The sequence below is a fragment of the Motacilla alba genome, chromosome 29, assembly GCF_015832195.1.
Source record: "Motacilla alba alba isolate MOTALB_02 chromosome 29, Motacilla_alba_V1.0_pri, whole genome shotgun sequence".
In the NCBI taxonomy this organism is placed as follows: Eukaryota; Metazoa; Chordata; class Aves; order Passeriformes; family Motacillidae; genus Motacilla; species Motacilla alba.
The window spans coordinates 1,442,785-1,466,361 of NC_052044.1; the positions used below are offsets into that span (position 1 = coordinate 1,442,785).

Consider the following 23,577-nt stretch of genomic DNA (forward strand, 5'->3'; position numbering starts at 1 on the left):
GGAAAGCATCTCCATCATAGACATCAAATGACTCAAAAGTCAGTCAGGACACACCAGTGAGCTCCCCTAGCTAGCACTGAGTGCCTTTCCTGTATTCCCACGCCCCAGCGAGACTCCAAAGCACGCCCAGGCTGTGTTTCCCCAGTGGCACTCACTCACCAGGAGGATAAAGAAGCACCACGTTGTCTCCTGCATTGAGATGGCCTTTGTCACACAGCACTGATGCAATTCTCTCAGCCTTTTTGTGCAGCTGAAGGCAGGTGGCCGTGCACACAGTGGTTCCCTTGAAAGGAGACAAAAACGCTCTAAACAGGGGCTGCCACAACACAAACTGGTTGCTCTGAGATAAACCCAAGCTTGCTGGCTAGCAGGAGGCTACAGCTAAGAGTTATCTCTACCTAAAGGCTGCTGGCACCCAGTGAGCCACTCGTCCACTACAGTATCAAAGGACAGAGATGGAGTTAGAGCTGCTCTAGAAAATTCTACCTTCCAGGGAGTCAGTTCAGGTCTTCTTGCACCAGAACCTTGCCAGAATATACTCAACACCATTGATAGGGGTGGTGGCACCAAGGGATACACCATTAACTGATACAGGAACCAGTGGGACCTACAAACACGCTCAGTTTTAAAATGAAGGGTCAAACCACGAGAGCCATTTGCTGAAGGGACCTAGAGGGTCAAAGGGTCAAGTTTTAAGTTACAAATCTACGGGCAAAATCTTATACAGAGGTTAAAGAGAGTCACTGCAGAGGGCAAAAGATTTTGCCCTCTCCAAGTGGCACTGGATGACACGTGGACCTTAAAAGCCAACAGCTCAGCACTGACTGTACCTTGGCATTCAATAGAAGGAAGAGTGGGTGGTCAGGAGTCGCTTGAGCTCTCCACTGCAACACTTCTGTCAGGAACTGGTGCTGGAAGAGACAGGAAGGAATTCAACACCAGCTTCTCTTTCAGTGCTTCCCACCGCTGCTCTGCACACAGGAGGGAAAACTCCTTCCCATGCTCAGTCACAAACACCGATTTACCTTTTTCACTAAATCATTGTCTTCTATTTGACCCAGGTCTCTCCCAGAGGCTTGAGCGATTCTCTTCCCAGCAACCAGGTTCCCCACCATCACAGAGGCAGGGCCCACACCTGTGGAGAGACAGCAGCACTTTGGGAAGGAGCAGGGCAGAGGTCCAGAGAGTCCCTGCAGGATCCCACTGCTCCTGGCAAGGAGCCTCCCTGATGGAGCTCAGCAGGCATTGCTGGTCTCTATTCATCAGGAGGGAGAATCCCAGTGAGTTCAGAGGTGGGAATTAAAATTCCTGACTAACACATGCAAAGAGAGGCCTGGAACACACCCCAGCCACGGGGCACAGGACAGGCCCTGGTCCCCAGCACCCAGGCTCCTGGGGCTGAGCACTGAGCCCCAGTTCAACAACACCAAACAAAAGGCTTCAGGTTACCTGGCTGTTTCTGCCTGGGCTTTGGCAAGTTTGTCACACAAGTGTGTGGGCACATGAGGATGTTGCAGGGGTGCAGAGAGCCCTCCAGAAAGTGCTGTTTGGTTTGGGAGATGTGGATCCCTCCCAGCGGAGTTTTTGGCAATGTGTTGGCTGGCACGAGAGCAAGGCAGTAAACACCCACTTGGTGAATGCTGTCAATTGCCTAGAGAAAGGAGAGATGGTCACTGGCATTCCTGGCACTGCTGGACACAGTCTGCTGCTGCTGAGGCACTGACACGCTGCAAGACAAATCGCTGGGCTTGTGAATCAATCACTGACATCCCATTTGACCTCCGTGCCACCAGCGAGTCCTGCAGTGAGCCTGAAGTGCTGTGTACATCCCTGCCTTTACAGCCCATTTCACAGACACCAAATCCATTTTTAAATCTTTCATGACCAAAATCCCAAAATACCCACGGCTGCCTGATGAATCACACGATTCTGATCTCGGGATTGTATCCATCTGTCTCCTCTGAACCATCACACTCTGTTCCCTCCTGCCCGCCTCAGCATTCAGGCATCTGATCCATTATTCAGAGCACCAGGTACTTCCCTGGTTTTCCACCCCAGCTTGCACACTTCCCTCCCTGAATGCCATTCCTGGAATGACACACATGCAGTGCAGGCAGCCCTCAAAGGAAGCACTTGCTACTCATTCTTTTAGGACCACACTCATTCAGCTGTTCTGGCCTTTCCCTGCCCACTTGGTCCCTGCTGAAAATGCATCTCCAAAGAAAAGCGTGGCTTTAAAGCCAAACTCTGAGCTCCACATGATCCAGACTGAAAACAGAACTCCAAAGCTTCAGCACAGATCTGCTCTGCAGTTCTGAGACTGCCAGAGCCCCTCTGTTCTTTGGGATCCATGGAATCCCAGACTGGTCGAGGAATTTCTTCCCAAAATTTAACTTAAATTCCTCCTCTTTCAGTTTGAAGCCATTCCCCTTGTCCTGTCACTCCAGTTCCCTCAGGACACAACACAACAGCTCGGACACAGCTTGTGACCCTGCACAAACACCTTGTGCCAAGAGGGACGCAAAGCTTGCGGCATCTCCATCCCTGGGCTCCCCCCATCGGGGCCATCGGTGGCCCCTGCTCTGCCCACACCCCAAAAGCTGCAGGATTTGCCCTGGCTGTACCTGCAGCACCCGACTCATCCACTGGAAGCTGTCCTCCTCAGATGCATCTGGCCTCTGCTCTGCCACCACCACGATCCGCTCGTCGTAGAACACGGACACGGAGAACACAGCGATCCTACGGAAAAGGGCAGAGCCACACTCCAGTTTCACTCCTCAGGAACAGGAGGCCAAGGATTCAAGACAGGACTTGTTCACAGAATTCACACTTGTTAAAATAACCATGGGGCAAAAGCAAGAGAAAAAGCATCAGACAATTAACATTGAGTCAAAAGGAAAGACTGGGGAGTATTGGAGGGGTTAATTCCATTTCCTGATGGAATTTCCATATGGCACAGTCCCCCGTTCTCCCAACCTGCTGTCACATTCTTGTTCCAACTTCTGGCAAAGCCCAAATGAAAGGAGATTTAAAGGCACCTACAGGATGGTTTAAAATCTCTCACTAAGTCTCGGAGATATGAGCTCCAGCCCTGCCTGAAGATCTAAAAAATTATATCCACAACTGCCAAATAAAAATCGAGTATCTTTGGACAAAAATGAAACTCTTCCTTGCTGCACCAGCCAGCAGTTAACGACTGCAACTCTGCAGAGACAGAATTAATTTCTCCATGTGGCTGACTTATCTTACTTGACTGCTTTCCCTAAAGCACAGACTTGATGAAAAGCCAGGCTGGATAGTGGGAAAAAGATCTGTGCTGGGCATGATCAGGGCAATTACCACCTAAATCAAAAAGATGCTTGCTTTAACTGAGCTACCAAAGAGAAATCCAAGAAAGTACTAAAGCTTGTGCTTTGCTTTATTAATGCAGCAGGCGATGGGGTTTCTTGTGCTGACCTTCCTCTGTAAACTGTTTTTATTGACTCCACGGCCAGTCCGGTGGCCACGATGTCATCGGCGTTGTGCCTTCTCCCGCTCACTGTCAGCAACCCATCCATCTTCCCAACCACAAACACCAAACTGCCCTGCAAGACAAGAAGGCAACTGTGAGGAACTCACAGCGAGCTCTTCTCACACATCCTCCCTCCCCCCAAAAGCTTTTCTCTGAAACGCTGAAGGGCCAGAGCAGTGCAGGCTCTGAGCTGCCTCACGTACAGGTCCAACAAATCCCAGCAAGCCGGAGCGCACGAAGGGCACTTCCCCCACTGGAGAGCCAGAGGAGTTCACAGGGATCACCTGCAACACAAGGGAGGACGTTGGAGGCCTGAGGAGAGAAAAACCTTCCCAACCCACCCCAAAATTGTGGAGAAAAACCACCCCAAGAATTGCACTTAACGTGAGTGAAGGGAAGAGGAGAAGGGCAGGGAGCCCTCGGTACAGCAAGGGTGGGAGATGTTTATGGAGGGGATTCTGAGTATCTCTAACTGCAAGGAGATTTCCAGTGCATGTTTACAAAAAACAACGTGAACACTTCAGTTACAAACCCAAGGGGTTGTACAACACCACCAGTTTTACACAGAAAACGGGGCGGGAAAGTTGCATTCTGCTAGACATACCTCGAAAGTGTTCTTTGTCACCCCTGCCAGCCCATAGTACATCATTCCTCCTGCTCTGGAGCTCACACAGATTTCACCAATCTCGTCTGTTTTGCAGAGCTGGGGTGGCCCATCTGGTTTCACTATGCACATCATGCCTAGGACAAATCGGGCTTTGTTAAAAACAGCTCCCAAATTTTGCCCTGTGTGAGAAGTGACATGTTTAATCGTGACAGAAATGACTGAGTCTGGCACGGCCCCACCTCTCCCACACCGAGGCCGATGTGGGAGAGAACACTGATCCATTCTGCCCTTAAAACACCCCCAAAAACATCTCACACCAGCCTCCTGCCTGCTTTTACCTCCTGGCATCACATGCCCGACGTCCTGGACAGTGAGAGCAGAGTTTTTATCTTCGGTGTTGACCCGAATCACACCGAAACTCAGCCCGTTCATGGACAGGATGGCTCTGCCTGGCAGAGGGGCCCCAGGGACTCCAGGCCTGGGAAGGACACAGAATGAAGAAATACACTCCATCAGGCACCCAGGCTTGGTCTTAGACTCAGATGGAGATGGCACAGCAACAGCAAGAGGTGTGTTCGGCGTCTCTGCTTTGCATAATCATTTCAAAGAGTGATGGCAGTAAGGATCCCCACCCAAATTTTCAATCCCTAAGGAATTGTGTTCCTGGGCACTGCAGCTCCTTATCTCACCCCACGGCAAACCCCAGCTCCCAGGCCACACGGCTGCAGGGCTGTTTCTTACAGAAGGCAGCAATGGACAGAAACAGGGTATGAGAATGTCCAAAGGATCTCAAATCTCATCTCAGATTCAGAACACGTCCCAGGCTGTGGAAATCAGGAGGAGGAAAAGCAGAGCTCAGGCACTGCGGAGCTGTCACACACCTCAGAAATCACTTGGATCTCAGGAGGGAGGTTTAAAGCTCAGCAGCTTGAGGACCTGAGCACGCAGAGTAAATGTCAGAGGAGTTTATTACAGGCTTAAATCAACTCTGACCAACCCAAGTGTGAAGAAAGCCCAGGCTGGGTGACTCAATCTGTTACCTCCGGATTGCAACGGTCATCGCTTCGGGGGAGGTGGCACAGGGACAAATCGCCTCTGGTTTGAGCCCATGGCTCTGAAACAAGCTCAGGAAGGCATCACAGGAGGAAACAGACCCTAGGAAGAAAGAAAAGATGCCACTAGCACTTCACAGCTATTGATTTCATGCCCATCTACAGGAAGGGTTGGGAAGAGGATTTGGGAAACTCCAGGAGGAAGCAGCCTCAAGTTGTGCTGGGGAGGTTTAGGTTGGATAAGAAATCTCCTCACTCCAAGGATGGTCAGGCATTGGACCAAGCCCAGACTGGATGTTCAGATACTGGATTCTGCCCAGAGCAGTCGTGGAATCATAATCCCTGGAGGGATTTAAAGGACGTGTGGATGTGGCACTTGGGGACAGGGTTCAGTGGTGAACATGGTGCTAGGTTAAGGGCTGGATTCGACGGTCTTAAAGCTCTTTTCCAGCCTGACCAATTCTCTGATTTTACAAACACTGCCCCCCACTCCGCTCTCCCTTTTCCTGCTTTGCAGGATCTCTCACAGCCCAAAGGATGGCAACAGAAAAACCCTGAAACACCCCTGTCCTGTGCCCAAGCACCAGGAGGCAGAGCTCTGCCCCAAAGCAGAGCTCCGAGGGAGCTGATCTGCTGCCAGGGGCTGCAGTGAGAGGCCTGGCCAGGGCTGGGGCCAGGGCTGGGGCCACTCACAGGGGTTGGCGCCGTCGGTGACGATCAGCATCCGCAGGGAGCTCAGGCTCACGTCTCTTTGGTCCCGGTGGGCCATCATGGCCCAGTGCAAGTCTCGACACTTCACCAGAGCAACTTTTGCTGCAACCAACACAAAAACAGCACCTCAGGACGAATCGAAGCTTTCCGAGAGTTGTTTTCGTAGCACTCACACGGTCTGAGACCCCCAAATGAGGGAATTCTCACCTAAGCAAGGAAGCCTTAAACAACTGAGACTGCAGGAACAGCAAAGCCAACACACAATGGCACCTGCTGTGGCACTGCCACCACCTGAGCCAGGGTCTGCCATCATCACAGCTCCTCCTCCTAAGGCCATAAATCATCATCACCCTCTGGAAGCCCTCAGGGAGGCCAGGGACCAAGGGCTCCTGCTGCACTCCACCATTCCCTTGGTTTCATAAAAGAAACTGGCTCCGAGTCACCAGATCCCCATCGTGTTCCCCACCACTGACACGGCATCAGGACTTTGTGCACAGAAATAAATGGCCAAGTCCCCTGTCCTCCCAAGCTGTCACAATCCTGTTCCGGCCTCTGGCAAGTGACCAATGCAAGGAGTTCTACAAGTATCCACACGACTGGGGGCTTAAAATCTCCCACTGAGTCTTACAGACATGAGCTCCAGCCCTGCCTGAGGATCTAGAAAATCATGTCTAACACTGCAAAACAAAAATCAGCTACCTTTGGACATCAGTGAAACTCCTGGCCCTCAAGATTTGCCATGGAAGAGCAAGAAGGGCTTAAGGCATTTGAGATTTTAATGCCCCTCACTCTTGGATCCTGAGAACTCCAAGCTGAAGTTGTGGATCCCCCCAAGTTACCTTTGTGGGCGTGAACCCTCTGCACCCATGAGAGAGGACAGGTTTTCATCACAGAATAGGGCACGCTGATAGTGTGCAGCTTGTTCATTACATTCTGAAAAACAGGAGGAGGATTGTTAGGAAAGGCATCCCAAACCTTTCACTGAGTTATCAGAAATAAGAGTCACCCTCAGTGCCCATCAACTTCCACCCCCTCAGGAGCTCACAGAGCTTTGGTCAGGATGATTCTGCTGTTCCCCCAGAGAGCTGGAGATTTGGCAGGGGGAGAAATGGTTGTTTTAACAGGTAATGTTCCCAGCCAAGCACTCAAATGCTACCTTACCACGGAATCCTGGAATTCTGGAATGGGTTGGGCTGGGAGGGACCTTAAAGCTCATCCAGCGCCACCCTGCCATGGCAGGGACACCTTCCACTGTCCCAGGGTGCTCCAAGCCCCGTCCAATCTGGCCTTGGGCACTTCTGGGGTCCCAGCTTCTCTGGGCAGCCTGTGCCAGGGCCTCCCCACCCTCACAGGGAGGAAGTTTCTCCTAATACCCCATCTAAGCATTAATGTCTCATTACAGAGAGCTCTGGAGCCAACTCACCGTTAGAATGCCATGCCACAGCCCTGCATCCTTCTTAAAATCCAGCACATTCACTATCGTTTCACCTGGGAAAAGAAAGGTGAGGCTGTCAGGTGCAACGTGCCCATCACTTATTCTGGAATCTGCACAAGGATGAACATTCCTGAGCTGTCAGACCAGCTCCAGGGGCAGCCCGGGGCCCTGTCTGACTACACGTGTTACTGATCACAGCTCCCTGCCATGCAAAGCAACACCTGCACGTCCATTCCCGAGCAGGAACACGTCCAGAAAGCTGCAAGGAAATCACATTTGGAAATGCAGCTGCCAGCTGGAGATCACATTCCAGCCTGAGATGTCCATCAGGAGGACAGGAAGGGTCTGGAGCTCGTCATGCACGAGCAGGGGAGGGAAGGGGAGCCCGAGAACATCACTCAAGCCCTGACTCTCAGCTGTGATGGGAGCTCAAGTGATGGATTCTAAAGGCAAACTTTGCATTTTAAAGCTCTGTGACCTGCAGCTCTAGAAATAGTTTCACTCACAGATGTAGGATTAGCTTGATTTACAAGGCAGACCAGAATAAACCATAACAGACAGCAAAACCTCTGGAACACCACCAGCACCTTCCAACCTCCATTTCTGGGTTCCCAAAAAACCTCACCAGGACCAGAACAGCCCCAGCCTCAGAAACTTTGGTATTTACACACTATCAGCAATGAAAGACATCTCAGTGGGCCATCAGTGCAGAGAGAGGGGACTCCAGCTTGGTGGAAAATGCTCCATTTTTCATTCATTTGTTCCTCTTTTGGTTCATCATCAGAACAGACTCAGTAAATTCACAGAAATGATATAAATCCCCCTTTTTATTCCTCTTCACCACGGCAGTGAAAATGATGCCATTTTGGATGGAAAGACATCACAGGTAATCTTCACTTCCGAGGGGAGAATTAATCTGCACTTTCAAATTTTATTTATTTTTGGAAGTAAATATTGGTTACTCAGAGACAGCTGTTGAAGATATGAGAGGCAACCCCTTAATGCTGTCAGCCTTTGATGCTGAGTGCCCTCACCCACCTTCAGAGTAGTTGCAGGCCTGAGACAAGGCTTGGCAGTGAGCCAGCATGGCCACACGGGACACGGTGACACCCATGACACTGCCCTCCTTGCTGGTCTTGTACTGCAAGGAGAGAAGTGAAAGGAAGTTAAGGGAGAGAGAAACTGAGGAAGTTAAATCACAGAATCCACGTGAAAATAAAGTTTTCTCTCTGTGTGAAAGCTTAGACCTGAGGAGATGGTTTATTGTGGTGGCACACATGGAAAATCTCCACGGAGATGGGAGAAAAAATGAATGTGATTGTGTTTATTTCACTGTCACTGCTGCTCGTGGCATCTCTTCCTGCTCCTGTAACAAACTGAAAAGCCAATCTGTGATTTCAGGATGGCTGAGCCGCACTGAAACTGCTGCAATCCTGTGGGAAATGGATTTGTTAAGAATTTTTAAGATTTGATAGAAAGTTTACATAATTTTAGAGAATTAGAACTGTGAAAGATGCATTGTAGCAGGACCAGGTAGGAAAAAACACAGGTGATTGGGGTTAGAAGTAACAGCAGCACTGTGTAGCAAAATCTAATGAGCTGAAAAGGGTATTGTAACCAGAAAATAAGTTAGCTTCTGATAGAATGGCACTGAGTTTTACATCTCTTGTGTCTCACTACTCATCGAGACTGATAATAGAATAAAACCTTTTAAAACACCTCTCAATTGCCCTGTCTCAATACAAGCTGAGAAAACCAACACAAGTCACCTTCTGGCACAGGAACAAAAGTCAGCATTACTGCAAGAGCAGAGAATTCCCACTGCTGCTGGCTCAAGCACGGGCAGAAATGGTGTTATCAAGCGCCACCTCAGAGCTCAGCTGTCTGCATCCCTCACTTTTTTGGAACAAAAACAATTCTCCAACTTATTCCAAGCAGTGCTCAAGGCCACAAAGGGATTCGAACCCAAAATGAGCCTCACAGCAGGATGTCCACAGTGAAAGGCTTGTTTCAGTGGCAGGAAAGTGGGAAGTTTAGGGAGTGAGGTGAAACTCTTCTCTCTCTGCTGATTAGATCATTAAATTCAGCTCACGGAAGGTTCTTTCTATTCCCCATTCACCACTCACCTCAATATATGCTGGCTCAGTTCCTGCTGCTGAGATGTTGGGCTGCCAGTCCTTGGGAGATTTGGAGAGATATTTTGAATCTGTCACAACCCATTTGAGTCTGGGCCAACCTGGAGCCAAAATTAAACGGTGCATTAATATCAGTTTATTTATTGAGGGATTTATATTCTGCAAGAATACACTAAACCCCATCATTTGTCCAAGTTCAGTTACACAAGCAAAATTCCAAGCCAAGCCCAGCTACCAGCCAGAAGGTTCATCTCACTTCTCATCAGGGAGTTCAGTGGGCAACAAGGTACTTCCTCTCCTCAGGGAAGATCCCTGCAGCATTCCTAAATAAAGCTTGTGAATAAAAGTGCCTTGGAACCTGCCAAATGCCACTGAAGGGACCTGAGCACAACCCTGGCTTGGGAGGAGGTTCCTTGTGAGCCCCAGAAGAGCAGAGCAGCTGTGCCAGACACCACAAACAAATCCTACACGTGTTGCTGATGGGATCAGGAGCTGCCCCTTCACCCCCCAAGTGCCTTCAGAGTCCTGACAGCTCCTTTCAGCTGCAGCAAAAGTCCACTCAAAAGCCCATGTGTGACCAACTCACCTTTAAACTGCACGATTTCTCCATTCTGGGTTTTTGGGAGCCCTTTCAGACACACTTCAGTGGTGAGGGCCAGAGCAATGCCACAGCTCCCCAGCAGGAAACCAATCTGCTGCCCGCCAGCATCCTGAGGGAAGAGGGGGAAAGTCACTCCTGCTCAAAGATGACCAAAGTCAGCTTTCCCTTACCAAAATCCAAGGTTTGGTAACGCTTTGGGGACAGGGGGAAGGAATGGCAAGGAAAAGAACAAAACAACCCATTCCCACACAGGATCACAGAATCACAACTGGGGCAGCTTGGGCTACTGGAAGGTGTCCCTGCCCATGGCAAAGGATGGAACTGGATGGTCCCTAAGGTCCCTTCCAACTCAAACCACGCTGCGACCCCATGAAACACGGCAGTGGCAAGATTAAAATGCACTGGATGTGAAATCCAGGCGAAACAAGAGCTCCTGCCCAGCACCCAGGCACGGAGCTCACCCCATCTCCTGGCATTAATGGAAACCCAGATGCTGCAAACAGGAATTGAGAGGCAAAAAAAAGCAAAACATGTAATTACACTGGGATAACGAGACCTCTCCATCCCCTGGAGCCAATTTCTGTTGCACAATGATAAAATGAGGAGGCTCGCTCAGAAACCGATTGGGCAAATACTGGAGAAGTTTTAATTTTGCATTTGGTTGCTATAGCAGTCTGCCACAGTGCAGAGAATGAAATCAAAGCTCTCTGAGTCCCTGAGTGCTCCCTGAACTCATTGCCACCTCTCAGACCAGCTCCCAGCTCATTGCCACCTCTCCTGCCACGTTTGCCATGACCCTGTTGTTTTTTACTCTTATGAAATCCCAGAGTTTCACACAGCTCTTGACACAGCAATAATATGGCAACAGTGCAAAAATTCTGGGAAGGGTAAAGAAAACACTTTGCTGGGCAAGTAATTTACAAGAAGTGCCTCAATGTCTTCAGGAACACTGAGCACCTCCACGTCCAGCAAAATCAGAGCCTGGCAGAGCTCAGCAAGGCTGGAGTGAGCCCTCCCCCATCAACCAGGGGGCAGATCCACACTCTAATCTGTTCTGTGTAAATTATTTGTGATAAGGAAGTGAAGACTGCATCATTTAGGAGAATTGACCATCTCCAGCTGCTCAGCACAGCTCTGATCAATATGTTTTTCCATTTTTAAATGCCAATCCAAGCTCCCAAAAGTCCTTGTTGGTACAGAGCTGCTCAGGCAGCAGCTGGAGGCTGTGAAATGCTGTCAGAGGCTGATGGCCTGACTTGGTTTCCATCCCACATCACTCCTCCAAGTTCCATCAACGTTACCTTTCTGGTAAGAGGTACCTCTATAGGCACTGGGATCACTTCAGCCAGGAGACAGCCATAAAATGCCACCATGAACATCACGGGGTCGTTGTTGGGATACACGAGGGCTACCTGCAACCCACAAGTTCAGATTTCAGAATCCACACCTACAGTGACTGAAGCTAGGAAAATTTGTGTTATTTCACACTCTTCCTCACACAGAAGGCACAGAATGTGCCTGAGCTCCTCACACAGTGCCCAGGCACGTGGAGGTTCACACACAGCCGAGACACAGAGATCAAACCCTGCAGCTCCCTCAGAGCTGCGAGCTCTTCCTCAGATGTATTTCAAAACCCAGAGCCAAGAAGCTGCTCACAGAGGAGCCAGGATCCCTGAAAAATCACACCAATGTCCCAAGCAGCCTTGTCCCTGGGGTCAGAGTCTCGCTATGGTGTCAGTGGAAAGTTCCAGCCCCCAAACCCCTGGTTTTACTCCAGAGGGAGAAGCAGAGAGGCCCAAAGTCCTTACCCTGTCTCCAGGTTTTAACACGGGTTCGTTTTTGGTCCCCAGTTTATTAAGCAGGGTGTAGGCCAGCTTGAGACTTCTGCTCCACAGTTTGCCTGGAAGACAGAGAACAGAGACTTGCAGAGCTCTGGATCAAGCAGACAAGAGAACAGCTCACACCTTGGCTTTTCTCCCACCTACACTGCTCTGTCCACAACCCTGCAAAGACCAGGAAGGTTTCTGCAACCCCCACGAGCCCTGTGCTCTCTCCACGGCTGCTCTCTGGCAGCAGCTGAGCAGGGGAAGGCAGGGGAGGCTCAACTCACCATATGTGAGGGTATAAACTGGTTTTCCTGTCACATCCAGGGCTGTCAGGCAGGGACACTTGGCCTGAGTGGTTCCCCAGCGCTGCAGAGCTGCTTCCAAGGCAGGAGGCCAGTTACAGACCACCCCCAGGGGCTCTCCCTTCACCGGGGTCATCTGGCGGCCCTCGGGCTTGGGCTGGTTGGGGTCAGGCTGGGGAACTGAGAAAATTCAATGTTATTTCCAGTATCCGTTGGTATTTCTGATATAATCCAAGTAAAATAATATTCCCCATCTTTGGCTATTCGGCACCTGACAGTTCAGCTTGAAACAAACTGAAAATAAAACTAAAGGAAATGAGGAAAAGCATTTAGCAAGCCATTCCATCCCATTTCCTGGGAAGTCTTGCACAGAACAAGAGATCATGAACACAGGCTTCTCACAGGATGTTGTTCAAGGGTGTTCAACACATCAGTAAGGAAAGGAACACAGAACTGCAGAAAAGAAAACCTTACAAAATAATCTGGAATGAAATTACCAGTGAGGACAATCCCCTTTGGGAAATTAATTTAAGTAACTTAAGCAAATGAAAGGGGTTTTTAAGAAGTTTAGTGTTGAGGAGGTCCCCCAAAGCTCAGCAGAACAGTGAATTACTTCAAACACTGGTTTTGTGTCAGACTGTTCGTGGAGGCTGCTGCAAACAGTGAATCTGAGTCAACCTTGAGAACATCAGCACAAAGAGCTCAGCTCCCAGAGCATCCAATTGTAACAAATGGGCATAAAACCATTATTTGTGCTATTACCTTCCACAATTTCTTCAAAATCATCCACAAAGAATTCTTTCAGGGGTGGTCTTTTAGGTCTTTTCAAGGTGTTCAGCAGCTGCTGAATTTTTGTGGAGACTCTGCTGCTCACAGGAACACCTGGAGGGAAAGACCAGAGCAATGAGTGCCACGTCCAGTCCAGTCCTTCCCACTCACCTCCAGGGCTCCACCAGCTCCCTGGGCACTTCCAAAGCCTGACCACCCCGTCCATGAAGAAATTCCCCCCGAATGCCAACACCACAACTGCAGCACAGTAACACCTCACTGCCAACACCAAAACCCTTCTGATTTTCTGAAGAGCTTAGACAACAACTGAGGGAGCTGGGGTTGTTTAGCCTGGAGAGAAGGAGACTCAGGGGTGACCTTATCACTCTGTACAACTCCTTGAAAGGTGGTTGTAGTCAGGTGGGGCTGGGCTCTTTCTCCAGGAGCTGACAGAACCAGAGGTCACAGTCTCAAGCTGCGCCAAGGGAAATACAGGTTGGATGTTAGGAAAAAGCTTTTCATGGGAAGAATGATAAAGTATTGGAATGGCCTGCCCAGGGAGGGGACAGAGTCTCCATCCCTGGATGGGGCACTGGGTGCCAGGTTCAGGAGTTGGGGCTGGGTTGGACTCCATGACTTGAAGGTCTCTCCTGTCACAGTGCTTCTGTGAATTCTGAGATCACCCAGAGCTGGGAGAACAAAGGGTGTGATTTAAGCCCTGTCTGGAGCCCGCTGCAGCTCCTGGGTGCCCCGGGGGTTCTGTACCATCTGCAGTGTCCATGAGGCTGGAGCGGTTGGATCCCTTGTGCATCCCCTTCACGATCCCAGAGGGAGGGAGGTCGATGGCTGCCGGCCGCGCTGAGGGCGTGGAGGTAGTTGCTGTGACATCTGGAGGGACTGAGAAACTTTCTAGAAAAAGAAGAAAGCTGCTAAATACACCTTTTATTATCCCCCAACGAGCAAAGCGTCAGTCACCTGTTCCCAATAATCCTAAGGATTGAGTGGCTGGATGGATGGGAACCCTCATTAATGCTAAACACACTGATTCCTAAAGGTTCAGCAGCTCTAGGAGAGGCACAGCATCTGTTTTGAAAACTAAAAACCAAAGGCATGAGGTTTTGTCCATGTCAAGAAAGTGCTTCAGCAAAACAGAATTGCTGTTCTTGGTTTCTAACCTTGAAGCTCAATCTCTTGACATTCAGTACTGTAAAAAAAAAAAAAATCATTTTTTTAAAGTTTGAGATTCACATGAGCTCTGAAACATCCAAAGTCCAGAACAAATCCCTCCCTCACCTATGCACTGATCTCTCTTGCTAGAATTCTACTATTTAGCTTTTTTTGTGAGAGAGGGCTTTTGAAAACAAAACACGTGGGAATTTGACCAAAGCAGATCAGCAGAAATTGTGTTGGGTTTCAATCCCTTCCAGCTGGGTGGTTACAGAGCTTGTCCAGCAGCCACAGGATAAATCCAATGAATTCTGTGAGCTGGGTCTTACTTCTGCTTCAAGTTGCAAGACACTGTCCTGCCTTTCAGCCAAGGCTGCAACTGCAGGAATTCTCCTGTGAACTGTCTCCTAAACAAGGCATTTTTGCTAATGTGGGGTTTCTTTACACAACCCAGCAGGTTCAGTCATCTGATAGGGCAAGAATATTCTATTCTGGCTTAACAGCACCAGCAACTGCTGCTTACAAAGGAAAAACCCAACAGTCTGAAACTATGGGCTGGGTTTTACAGATAGTCTGAAGTCAAATCCCAAATAATTCCCCCTAAGAGGGTTTTGTGATTGATTCTGTGTTGATTTCCCTTTTTTTAAGGAGAAAAAACCCCTCATTTCTGCATCCCATTGGAGACACAGGAGCAAGGAATATTTCCCATGCACTGAACTTCTACAATCACTGGAAAGGACATGGATTTGTACAATCCAAACATCTGCAGGACTTTTTATTGCTCTCAAGAGAGAGATGTACAGAACTGTGTATGTGAGAGTTCTATTCAGTTAAACCAGGTGTTAACAAGGGATGAACGTGGCAAATAGAATCCCGACAAAGATTCAAAGCCTCTATTTTGCATAAGACACTAATTAGATTAGACAGTAGATATTCTGGAGGTAAAAAGCTGCGTTACCTTAATTCATTGCAAAAGGTAATGTGGCCTTCTGCATGCTCCAATTAAAAACAGCCTCTCTGCTTCAAAGACATTAATTATATTGACTGCATTTTATGGGCAATCTCCTCAGTTTTCCATTTCAGGAAACAATTTGCATCCCAGCAAATAAACAAACAAAAATAACAGCAATAAAAAGATAAATAAGTGAAAGATAAAATCACCAGCACTTCTAAGCACTGCTTGCCCCAACCCAGTTAAGCAGAAGCAGAGAGCACATGAAATACAGACAATGTCCTACTGTGCAGGAATTTCCTCACCAGCAGCTAAAAAGGACAAACATACACAGAGCAAAAACAAACTTGGCCATTTCATACAGAAGCATCAGCAGCAAGGAGCACCTCAGAGCCTCAGAAAACTGAGCCCGGGGTATCCAGATCTGTAGATTTTGCTCCGTCTCCTCAGTACCTGGATGCTCTGGTTATTCCTCAGACAGCCACAGAGAGCTGGGCTAAAGCTTTACTCCTCTAACCCTGGTTTTTAATGACAGGCTCATTTGTTCACACACAGAGCTGGATTTGGTTCTTTTTCTTTCCTGATCTAACGCAAACAATAAACCATGGGGGCTCAGAGCAAAATGAGGATGTTAAACACAGCATTTCCCCACTCCACAGGCACGGACACCCCTAAGGGATTCGTCAGGACACAGATGAAAATGCCACTTGCACTGGGCAGCTCTGTGCCCACGGGAGCTCCCAAGAGCTGGAGACATAAAGCAACACAGGACACAGAGAGTTGTGCCTCCTGCTCTGTCCACACTGTCCCTGGAGTCTTCCCTGCTTCCAGAAGCTCCTGCTCCCCACTCTCCCTTTTTACAACCACCTCAACCTTCTGAAATTCTTCAGGAAAACAACAGCGTGACGGTGCAACTCCAACCGATCCTAGCAAGTTCCACCAACACCAGCTAAAGGCTTGCTCTGAATTTCCCTTCTGCAAGGGACAACTGCAGCTTTATCAACACAGTCTGCACTCGAAGCGATTGTTCTGTTGGTACCAGCTCCTACCTATTCGAGTATTGGCAAATACATCAGCTAGTGACCCACTGGTCCCTTTGCCTTCTCCATGGGAAAGTGTAGAGGATGCTGATGAGGATGTGGATGACCCCTGAACAGATCGGTTGATCCAAGACTCAGCATTCTGTAAGCTCTGGTGCAATGCAGCAGAGAGAGCAGCTTGGCGCCTGAGCGAGCCCTCGTCCTCGGAGGCGGAAGACGTGTCTGTGTGGAAGCAGAAAGAAAATCTAGCTGCTTAGGGAAAAGCACATGGCACTGAACATGCTCTTTCCAATCACATACCAACAGCACAGGCTTTCACAGGAAGATCTGTTTTCCACATTGGCCAAACCAGAGGTTAAAGCAGCAGAATTGTTGGTGGGAACGCACTCACCCCTGTTTGATTCACCTCCTCAGACAACAGCCTTCCCCTGGGTCTCCAAGCCTAGAACTTAACTCTCGTTACCTTTCCGTTCTCATTCCATAATATCGGATGCTGTTTTGCCTAACTCTGGTCATTCTGAACTGGAAAGTGAAGGGTCAGGGTCGTTGTCAAACTGCAAAGTCCCAGGAACAAAGAAAACGCAGGAAACAACTGTGCCAAGGCCACAGCAGAAACTGCTTTTGTCTGGGGCTCTAAATGGGGCCCTTTCAACTGCAGAAAACAAACAAAAAGCCCAACCCCAAAACAAACCAGAAATCTACAGCAAGGAACTGCTTCCTGTATGTCCCAGAGCACAGATACCTCAGCTGTCCCAAAATTGTGGACTAATTATTTAATTACCACGAAGCAAGCACTCAGTTCTTCAGACGTTGAGTTGTACAGGGCTAAATACAAACACACAAGTGGCTTTGGCCTAAAATTTAGGTGCTCTTGAAAGTGATTTTCTGCCTACACTGGAGTGGTAAACCAAAGTACTAAATCGTGTTCTACCCACTTGCCAGAGTGGAAGGGAGTTCGGAGCTGAGGCAAAGGCCTGACTCCAGCCGTGCTGGGAGTGCTGACCTCGACTGGTGTGACTCCCCCAGCACAGGATGTGCTGCAGTCCTGGACAAGTGAGCACAGAGCCGAGACCCAAGCAGACACCAGGAACATGCATCAGCCCCCCGGAGAAAGGAAGGGAAAAAGGAAGTGTGATAAAACAGGAAATAAGGAGGAGGAGGAGGAGGAGGAGTGACGTGGCCCAGCAGAGCAGTTTCAGAGCTATGAATTCACCAGGAGATGTGGATTCATAACATTTCGGATGACTTTGTCAATCCAAATGGCTGCGATGCTTCTGCACAACGAGACACAACATAGAAATCACTGCCAAAAACCACACGGACTCGTTTGTCATCAGTGCATCCAGCTGCTGGAAAACAGAGGGTTATTGATTTCTGCTGCACATGCATCGTGACAGACACCGTGTCACCCAGGGACTCTGCTGCAGCCAGCACATGGCAGGGGTGAGAGAAGTCCTGCAATCCCACCAGACCCCTCTGAGGGCCTTGCCCAGAAACAAACTCCACTGCAAACCCTCCTCTTGTGTGCTGAGCATTAACCATTCGTGAAATCAAGGTGTGAATTATCCATCAGAAACAGGAAGAAGCGGCCTCAGCCCAGATCCGCTCAGCTCTGGCCGGTTTGAAGCACAGAACCATGGAACACCCCGAGCTGGACCCACAAGGACCAGGCAAGGTCCAAGGCTGGACCCACAAGGACCATCCGAGGACATCCAGGACATGGCAGGAACCCACCACGAGGTTCTTTAAGAACTCCTGGAAGAGAGGTCACTTCCCAGCCCTGAGAGAGGACTGACTGACTCCCCGAACACGGGGAGCCCTGCAGCCCCCTGGTTTGGAAGGTGCATCCCTGGACAGCCCAGCACAGCCTCGTTGTAACAGAAACAGACAGGATTCCAGGGGGATTTTTATGCAGAAAAGCTGAATTTTTAATGTTACAGTCTATTTTTATATAGTTTTTTAAGTTATTGGGTTAATTGGCTAGAAACTTTTTTGCTACTCAATTTATTGGTTAGAGGGTGTTTGTGTGTGTACGTGTTAAGGCTTTTTCTTTCCACAGATGTTTATGTATTTTCTTTAGGGATTCTTACAGGTAGAATTTCCTTCTTTATAGTTGCAAATTGTTTTTTTTTAACAAGAGTAGATTGTTACGTAAATTGATTTTTATAATTTTTTTAACATGGGAACTCAACAGCCTTGCTGTTAGTTTTACTTAGGGGAAGTAGTAGCCTTAAGTTACGATTTTATAAATATATTATTATTGTCTAGAAATGTAAATATAATTATTATAATTATCTTATAAATATTTTATTTATAATAAAATAACTAAATAAATAATAAAATCAATAAAATCATAAATAAATATTTTAAATGAATATAGAAATATTTCTAAATTAAAATTAATAGATAAATATTTTAAAGTAAATAAATATTTTAAATTTTATTTTTAATAAGGTTTTCAGCTATGCCACAAAGCCTCACCTGGGGGAGTGCAGGCATCTGCTGGGGACTGGACGAAGGTGGAGCGGCGCTTGGTGGGCATGGGCAGGGCCATCTTCTGCTCCTTGTGCTTGGCCAGCGCCGCCTGGACCGCTTCCGTGTGGATGTCTGCGAGAGGGAAGTGCCTCAGCACCAGCACAGCACCCAGGGGATGCTTTAACATCTCAGATTTTCTGTTTTTCAAATCCTGTACTGCACCAGCGCATAGCTCTGGACTCCACGTAAAGTGTAGTTAACTGTCTTCACGTTTTAGGCAAAACAACCCCTCTGGGCCTGGGATCCAAGGACACCTTCAGGCCCCAAAAGATACGAACAGAAGTGAGGTTGCACGGGGAGGAGCCCGGGGAACTCCTGTCCCTGCCCTTACCAGATCGGTAGCGTTCATCTCTGGCTCCCCCCGAGCGAGCTCGGTGGAATTTGGATGAGGATGAGGAGGATGATGCTGAGGCTGGAGCTGCAGATGGAACGGGCATCTGAGGTTTGGATTCCTTCTGTAGTGCTGGCTCAACCCCTGGAAAACAGGGAGAGGGAAATAAAAGGAGATTTTCTGGACCACACTCTTCCCTTCTCCCATGACAGGGAGCAAAATATTATTGAATGTTAGAGCAAACTAACAACCCACTTAATTGTGGATTGTTAATGATTCTTTAAACTACCATGCCAAAAACTGAGAACCTTTATTTCCAGTTAAACAGATCTCCTGCTAGCCAGAAATCCTCAAACCATATTAGGGGGAACAGTTATTCCCCCCTTTCCACTGGTGTTTTTTTGGATATAGTAACACATATCAGAGTCCTGTATTTGCTTATCAAAACACACTCATCCCCTGGGCAAATGTGCAGGTGGCACAAAAAGCTGGAAAAGGAAAAGAGATCTCTGTGGTTCAGGTGCAGGACCTGGGCTCCTGAGCAAGATCATGAATTGAAAATCCCAGCTCACCCACATCCAAAAGCATCAGCTTGTGTCCCTTCCTCCCACTCTGGAGCACATTCCATTGATAACCAGTTTAACATCTCTGTAGCATTTATTTGCCTTCACCAAACCCAGCCCAGTTTTATTTTGATCCAAAAACAACACGACTTCACAGACCAAACAGAAAGGCTTCATGTTTTCTGATCACTTGAGTATTTACAAATTCAGGCACCCACTAGATGTCAGCAGCAGATTTAACAGTATTTAAAATGAATTATTAAATTCATATTCAGTTCTCTTTCGTAAGTCTCGTAAAAGCCTCTCATCTCTCCGTGGGGCATCACAGGGCAAACATGACATTCCAGTTAGGAAGGGATCAGAGGTGGCTCTGAGTGACATGACACACAGAGAACAAGCTCTTTGTTTCAATATTTTGCTCTGACATAATAACATGTTCCAGTGGCCTCGCAAAGCGTTCAGACACAGAGGAGAAAAGAGTGTAAATCACTGATGGTTACACAACAAAGCAGCACAAGTGAGCCAAGCCTGGCAGGTGACAGGTGATTTATTCAGCGCTCCCTTCAGAATAATCCTGCTACAGCTGCACTTTCTGCTGGCAGAAACATGACAGATATGACAGAGAGACGAAAAATGAATAATTTTAGATTGGCTTCGAAGGATGCCATGGATTTGTTGACTGTCTTTAGTTTCTAATGAGAATTGACTGCTTTGTGATTCCCGTGTTTTGGTGAAGGGCCAACGATTTAGAGATTCAGAGGCTGAACCCTTAGAAGATCAACAAGGATAAATGTTTGCATGAATAACAAGGAGAGCAAGTGCCACATGCACAAGGAAGCAGCTGCAAACCTGTAACTCCACTGCCTGCACACAGAATGGAGCAGCAGTGCTGGGGCTGGACCACCTATTCTTTGAAGATGGTTTTTTTCAAGCTACATACCCACAAAAACATGGAAATAACCAACTGGATCCTCCAGGGTCAAGGGCAGCCTGAACACACTCCCAGAGCCAAGGGACACCTGGCTCAACTCCCTGGGCTCATTTGCTGTGCTTGCTGCTGACCCCCATCATGGAGAACTCCCTGGAATCAGGGACTTCAGGTTCTGGGATCTGCAGATTGCAGAGACTTTACAGGAGTTAGCAGCTAGATGGACCTTCATGGATACTGCACCAGGAAAAATTTCATCTTGAGGCAGTTAACAGCGCTGCCTGAACTCCTGAGGCCATGTGAAAGGAGCACAGAGGGAGCAGTAAGAATCTCCTCAATGATCCTGCTGACATGCCCTGGCATGCCACCCTCCCTCCCTTCCTCTCCTTTCACATCCATGAAATGGAGACTCTCCATCAGCCAACACCAGCCCGGCGCTCACAGAAACGGCACAAAATGCCAGCACTAAGTATTTGGTTGTTGTTGTTGTTGTGGACTAAATGAATTTTCTTCTCATTACCAAGGTGACCTGATTCCGAATCCCTCACGCATGACTTCCACGGGGTTTTTACAACAGGAGATTCCCAGACACTGGGGCAGCTGGGTGTGAGATGGATAAAAAGCTGCAGAGCTGGGCCGGAAGGGCAATCAAACCTCTGGGTTAATTGGTGACCTCCATCATCCCAGGCTTCTGCCTGGACCTCAGCTCCACTGGCAGCTCTCAAAGCCCCACAATTAACAGAGCAGAGCCCGGTCTTGCCAAGCACTTTTTTCCCCCTCCTAATTAAACATTTTCTGGGACAAATCAAACATGTGCACAGTGCCAGGGCTGGGGCCAGGATTGTATCATCTTCAGACTCCAGAATACTCGGAACAAAAGCAGGGCTGCCAAGAGTTCCTGAACTACCCAAGGATTCCCCATTTCCTCCTCAGGCTCGAGATCTCCACTGGCACAAATGCTAGCCTGAGGACTGTAAAACCTGCTCAACAAATACCTACTTATCAAGAGGGATTAGTCATGTGTATATTCGTTTTTGGTTTCTTTAAGTAACAGAAATAGATTCGATAAACAGGCAGCAACCAAGTCTCTGAGATTCCCATCATATCCTGCTCCAGGGAGTCCGCAGCACTCGGAGAGCTGTTTGCAACAAAATCTCCATTTTGAAGGCTAAATTACATTTTTGCTTGCCTTGCTCCCTTCAGCATGTGGCTCAGACAGAATACACTGTATAAAAGCCAAAGAGCCCCACCTTGAGATAAATAAACAGCCAAATCAACCTGAGAACCAGCTGGAGAGCAGGAACTGGGCAGTGGTTGGGGGTGGGAGAGCCAGGAAGTTGCCACATGACAACTTTATTTTCCCCCATCAAGGGCCTGAAGGGAGCTGCTGTCATTTCCCCCAGTCCCGTGGTGTTGATGGGCAATAAATGCACTTTGAGCTTTTACTCTTTATCAATTTTCTTTTGGCAGTAGACCAGGCTCAGTAAATTCCAGTAGGTCCATTCAGGACTCCCTGTCACAGCCAGTCACTGCCCGAAATCAGAACCAGACACATCAGTTTTTAATGGCTGAACATCCCAGCATATCAGCAACAATTATTCTGGGTAAGCCCCAAAATAATGATTAGACACACATTCAGCCACGTCCTTCAGTTTACAATTAAATGTAATTATCCCACATACAACCAGCTGAGCTGCTCTGGATCTCTGAACCAAAGGAAACAATTGTACCCAAAGGACGTGACTTCAGCTACTCTGGCAAAATAAAGCAACAAATTATAAAAATCCTGATGTTTCTCCAACAAGGCATTGAGAAGGACACAGATACTTTTGAGAATGTTCCTGGAATGGTTCTTGAGGACCTCCATGACTGATCCAGAGCCCTGGAGTTGCAAAGAGCCAAGGGAGTGGGAGGTGACTCCAGGCAAAACAAGGACCTACCTTGGGTTTGTGGAACATATGGAGCCAGCAGCTTTGCTCTCTTCTTCTCATACCCCTTCTGTGTGATGTCCCCTAAAAACAAGCAAAGAAACATCATTTCATCACATTGGAATTTTGCAATTTGAGGTCTGCTTTTTTTTTTTTTTCAGTGCCATGAAGGTTTCACCTGAACTCAGATGAAGAAAACCTGAAACTCAATAAATCTGAGCACATTAAGATTTCAAAGCTCCATATTACAGAACTCCTGCAGTTTCCCTTGGGATCAGAGACCTACACTATCCACTATTTAAATGCAATAACTGGGATCACAGCAGCTATCTAAATGGAATATCAAAGCACTGAAAAACTAAAAAGGGAAACTGGGAGTGCATGAAAATACTCCGTAACCACAAAACAACTTATGCGAACAAAGTGGGATAATTCCCAACCAAAAGGGTGAAGGGGAAGTGCAAACTCAGAGCCTGATCTTCAACTAACCAAAGAGCAAACCAAGTGAGTCCACTGCAGCAGCTGCTTAGGGGATCTCCAAAAGCTGAGGCAAGGACGGACGTGATCCACGTGCCAGGGCCTCACCACCCTCACAGGGAGGAATTTCTTCCATAAATGTAACTTAAACTTCCCCTCTTCCAGTTTGAACCCATTCCCTCTGTCCTGTCACTGCAGCTGCTGGTGAATTGTCCTTTTCCAGGAAGTCTCCACATCACCTTCTCCACCTGAACGTTCCAAACTCTCCCAGCCTGTCTCCATAAAGGAGGTGCTCCAGTCCCTTTTTAATCAACCTCGTGGCCTCCTCTGGACTTGCTCCAACAGCTCCACATCCTTCTTATGGTGGGGGCCCCAGAACTGGATGGAAGACTCCAGGTGGGCTGTCACATGAGCAGAGCAGAGGAGGAGAATCCCTCTGGAGTGATTATTATTAGAGTGATTACTCTCGAGACCAGAATGAGCATTTGTAAACTTTTCCCTCTTTCAAAAAACTAATCTGTCTGATCCTGGAGATGCACCATCTGGCTGCTGTCTTTTGTTTTAATTTCTCACATTACATCAGAACCACAAGAAAGACTGGAACCTTGGAGGGATTAAAACAAACAGCCCTGCAGGGTTTCAAGCCTCTTCGTAGCCTGCCTGGCACTCACAACCTCCCATGGCCCAGAGATGGGGAGCCATCAAACA

General features: G+C 48.1%; 1 protein-coding gene across 3 annotated transcripts in view; it reads right to left on the reverse strand.

Moving 5' to 3' along the window:
• The window catches only part of DIP2B (disco interacting protein 2 homolog B), a 62,061-nt gene that overhangs the window by 12,840 nt on the left and 25,644 nt on the right, over positions 1-23,577 (reverse strand). The window contains exons 2-26 of one of the 3 annotated variants that reach the window (XM_038164247.1): positions 22,405-22,476; positions 18,974-19,117; positions 18,589-18,714; positions 16,117-16,329; positions 13,714-13,857; positions 12,943-13,062; positions 12,163-12,360; positions 11,861-11,952; positions 11,354-11,464; positions 10,038-10,161; positions 9,443-9,552; positions 8,355-8,457; positions 7,305-7,369; positions 6,721-6,814; positions 5,864-5,983; positions 5,159-5,273; positions 4,457-4,596; positions 4,116-4,252; positions 3,715-3,795; positions 3,457-3,584; positions 2,625-2,739; positions 1,450-1,651; positions 1,026-1,135; positions 831-911; positions 160-283 (exon numbers count right to left, since the gene is read on the reverse strand). In XM_038164247.1, the coding sequence (XP_038020175.1) occupies positions 160-283; positions 831-911; positions 1,026-1,135; positions 1,450-1,651; positions 2,625-2,739; positions 3,457-3,584; positions 3,715-3,795; positions 4,116-4,252; positions 4,457-4,596; positions 5,159-5,273; positions 5,864-5,983; positions 6,721-6,814; positions 7,305-7,369; positions 8,355-8,457; positions 9,443-9,552; positions 10,038-10,161; positions 11,354-11,464; positions 11,861-11,952; positions 12,163-12,360; positions 12,943-13,062; positions 13,714-13,857; positions 16,117-16,329; positions 18,589-18,714; positions 18,974-19,117; positions 22,405-22,476 (3,069 nt within the window). The remainder of the gene's footprint in view (positions 1-159; positions 284-830; positions 912-1,025; positions 1,136-1,449; positions 1,652-2,624; positions 2,740-3,456; positions 3,585-3,714; positions 3,796-4,115; positions 4,253-4,456; positions 4,597-5,158; positions 5,274-5,863; positions 5,984-6,720; positions 6,815-7,304; positions 7,370-8,354; positions 8,458-9,442; positions 9,553-10,037; positions 10,162-11,353; positions 11,465-11,860; positions 11,953-12,162; positions 12,361-12,942; positions 13,063-13,713; positions 13,858-16,116; positions 16,330-18,588; positions 18,715-18,973; positions 19,118-22,404; positions 22,477-23,577) is intronic. The other 2 variants (XM_038164248.1, XM_038164249.1) reach the window with 2 other exon arrangements.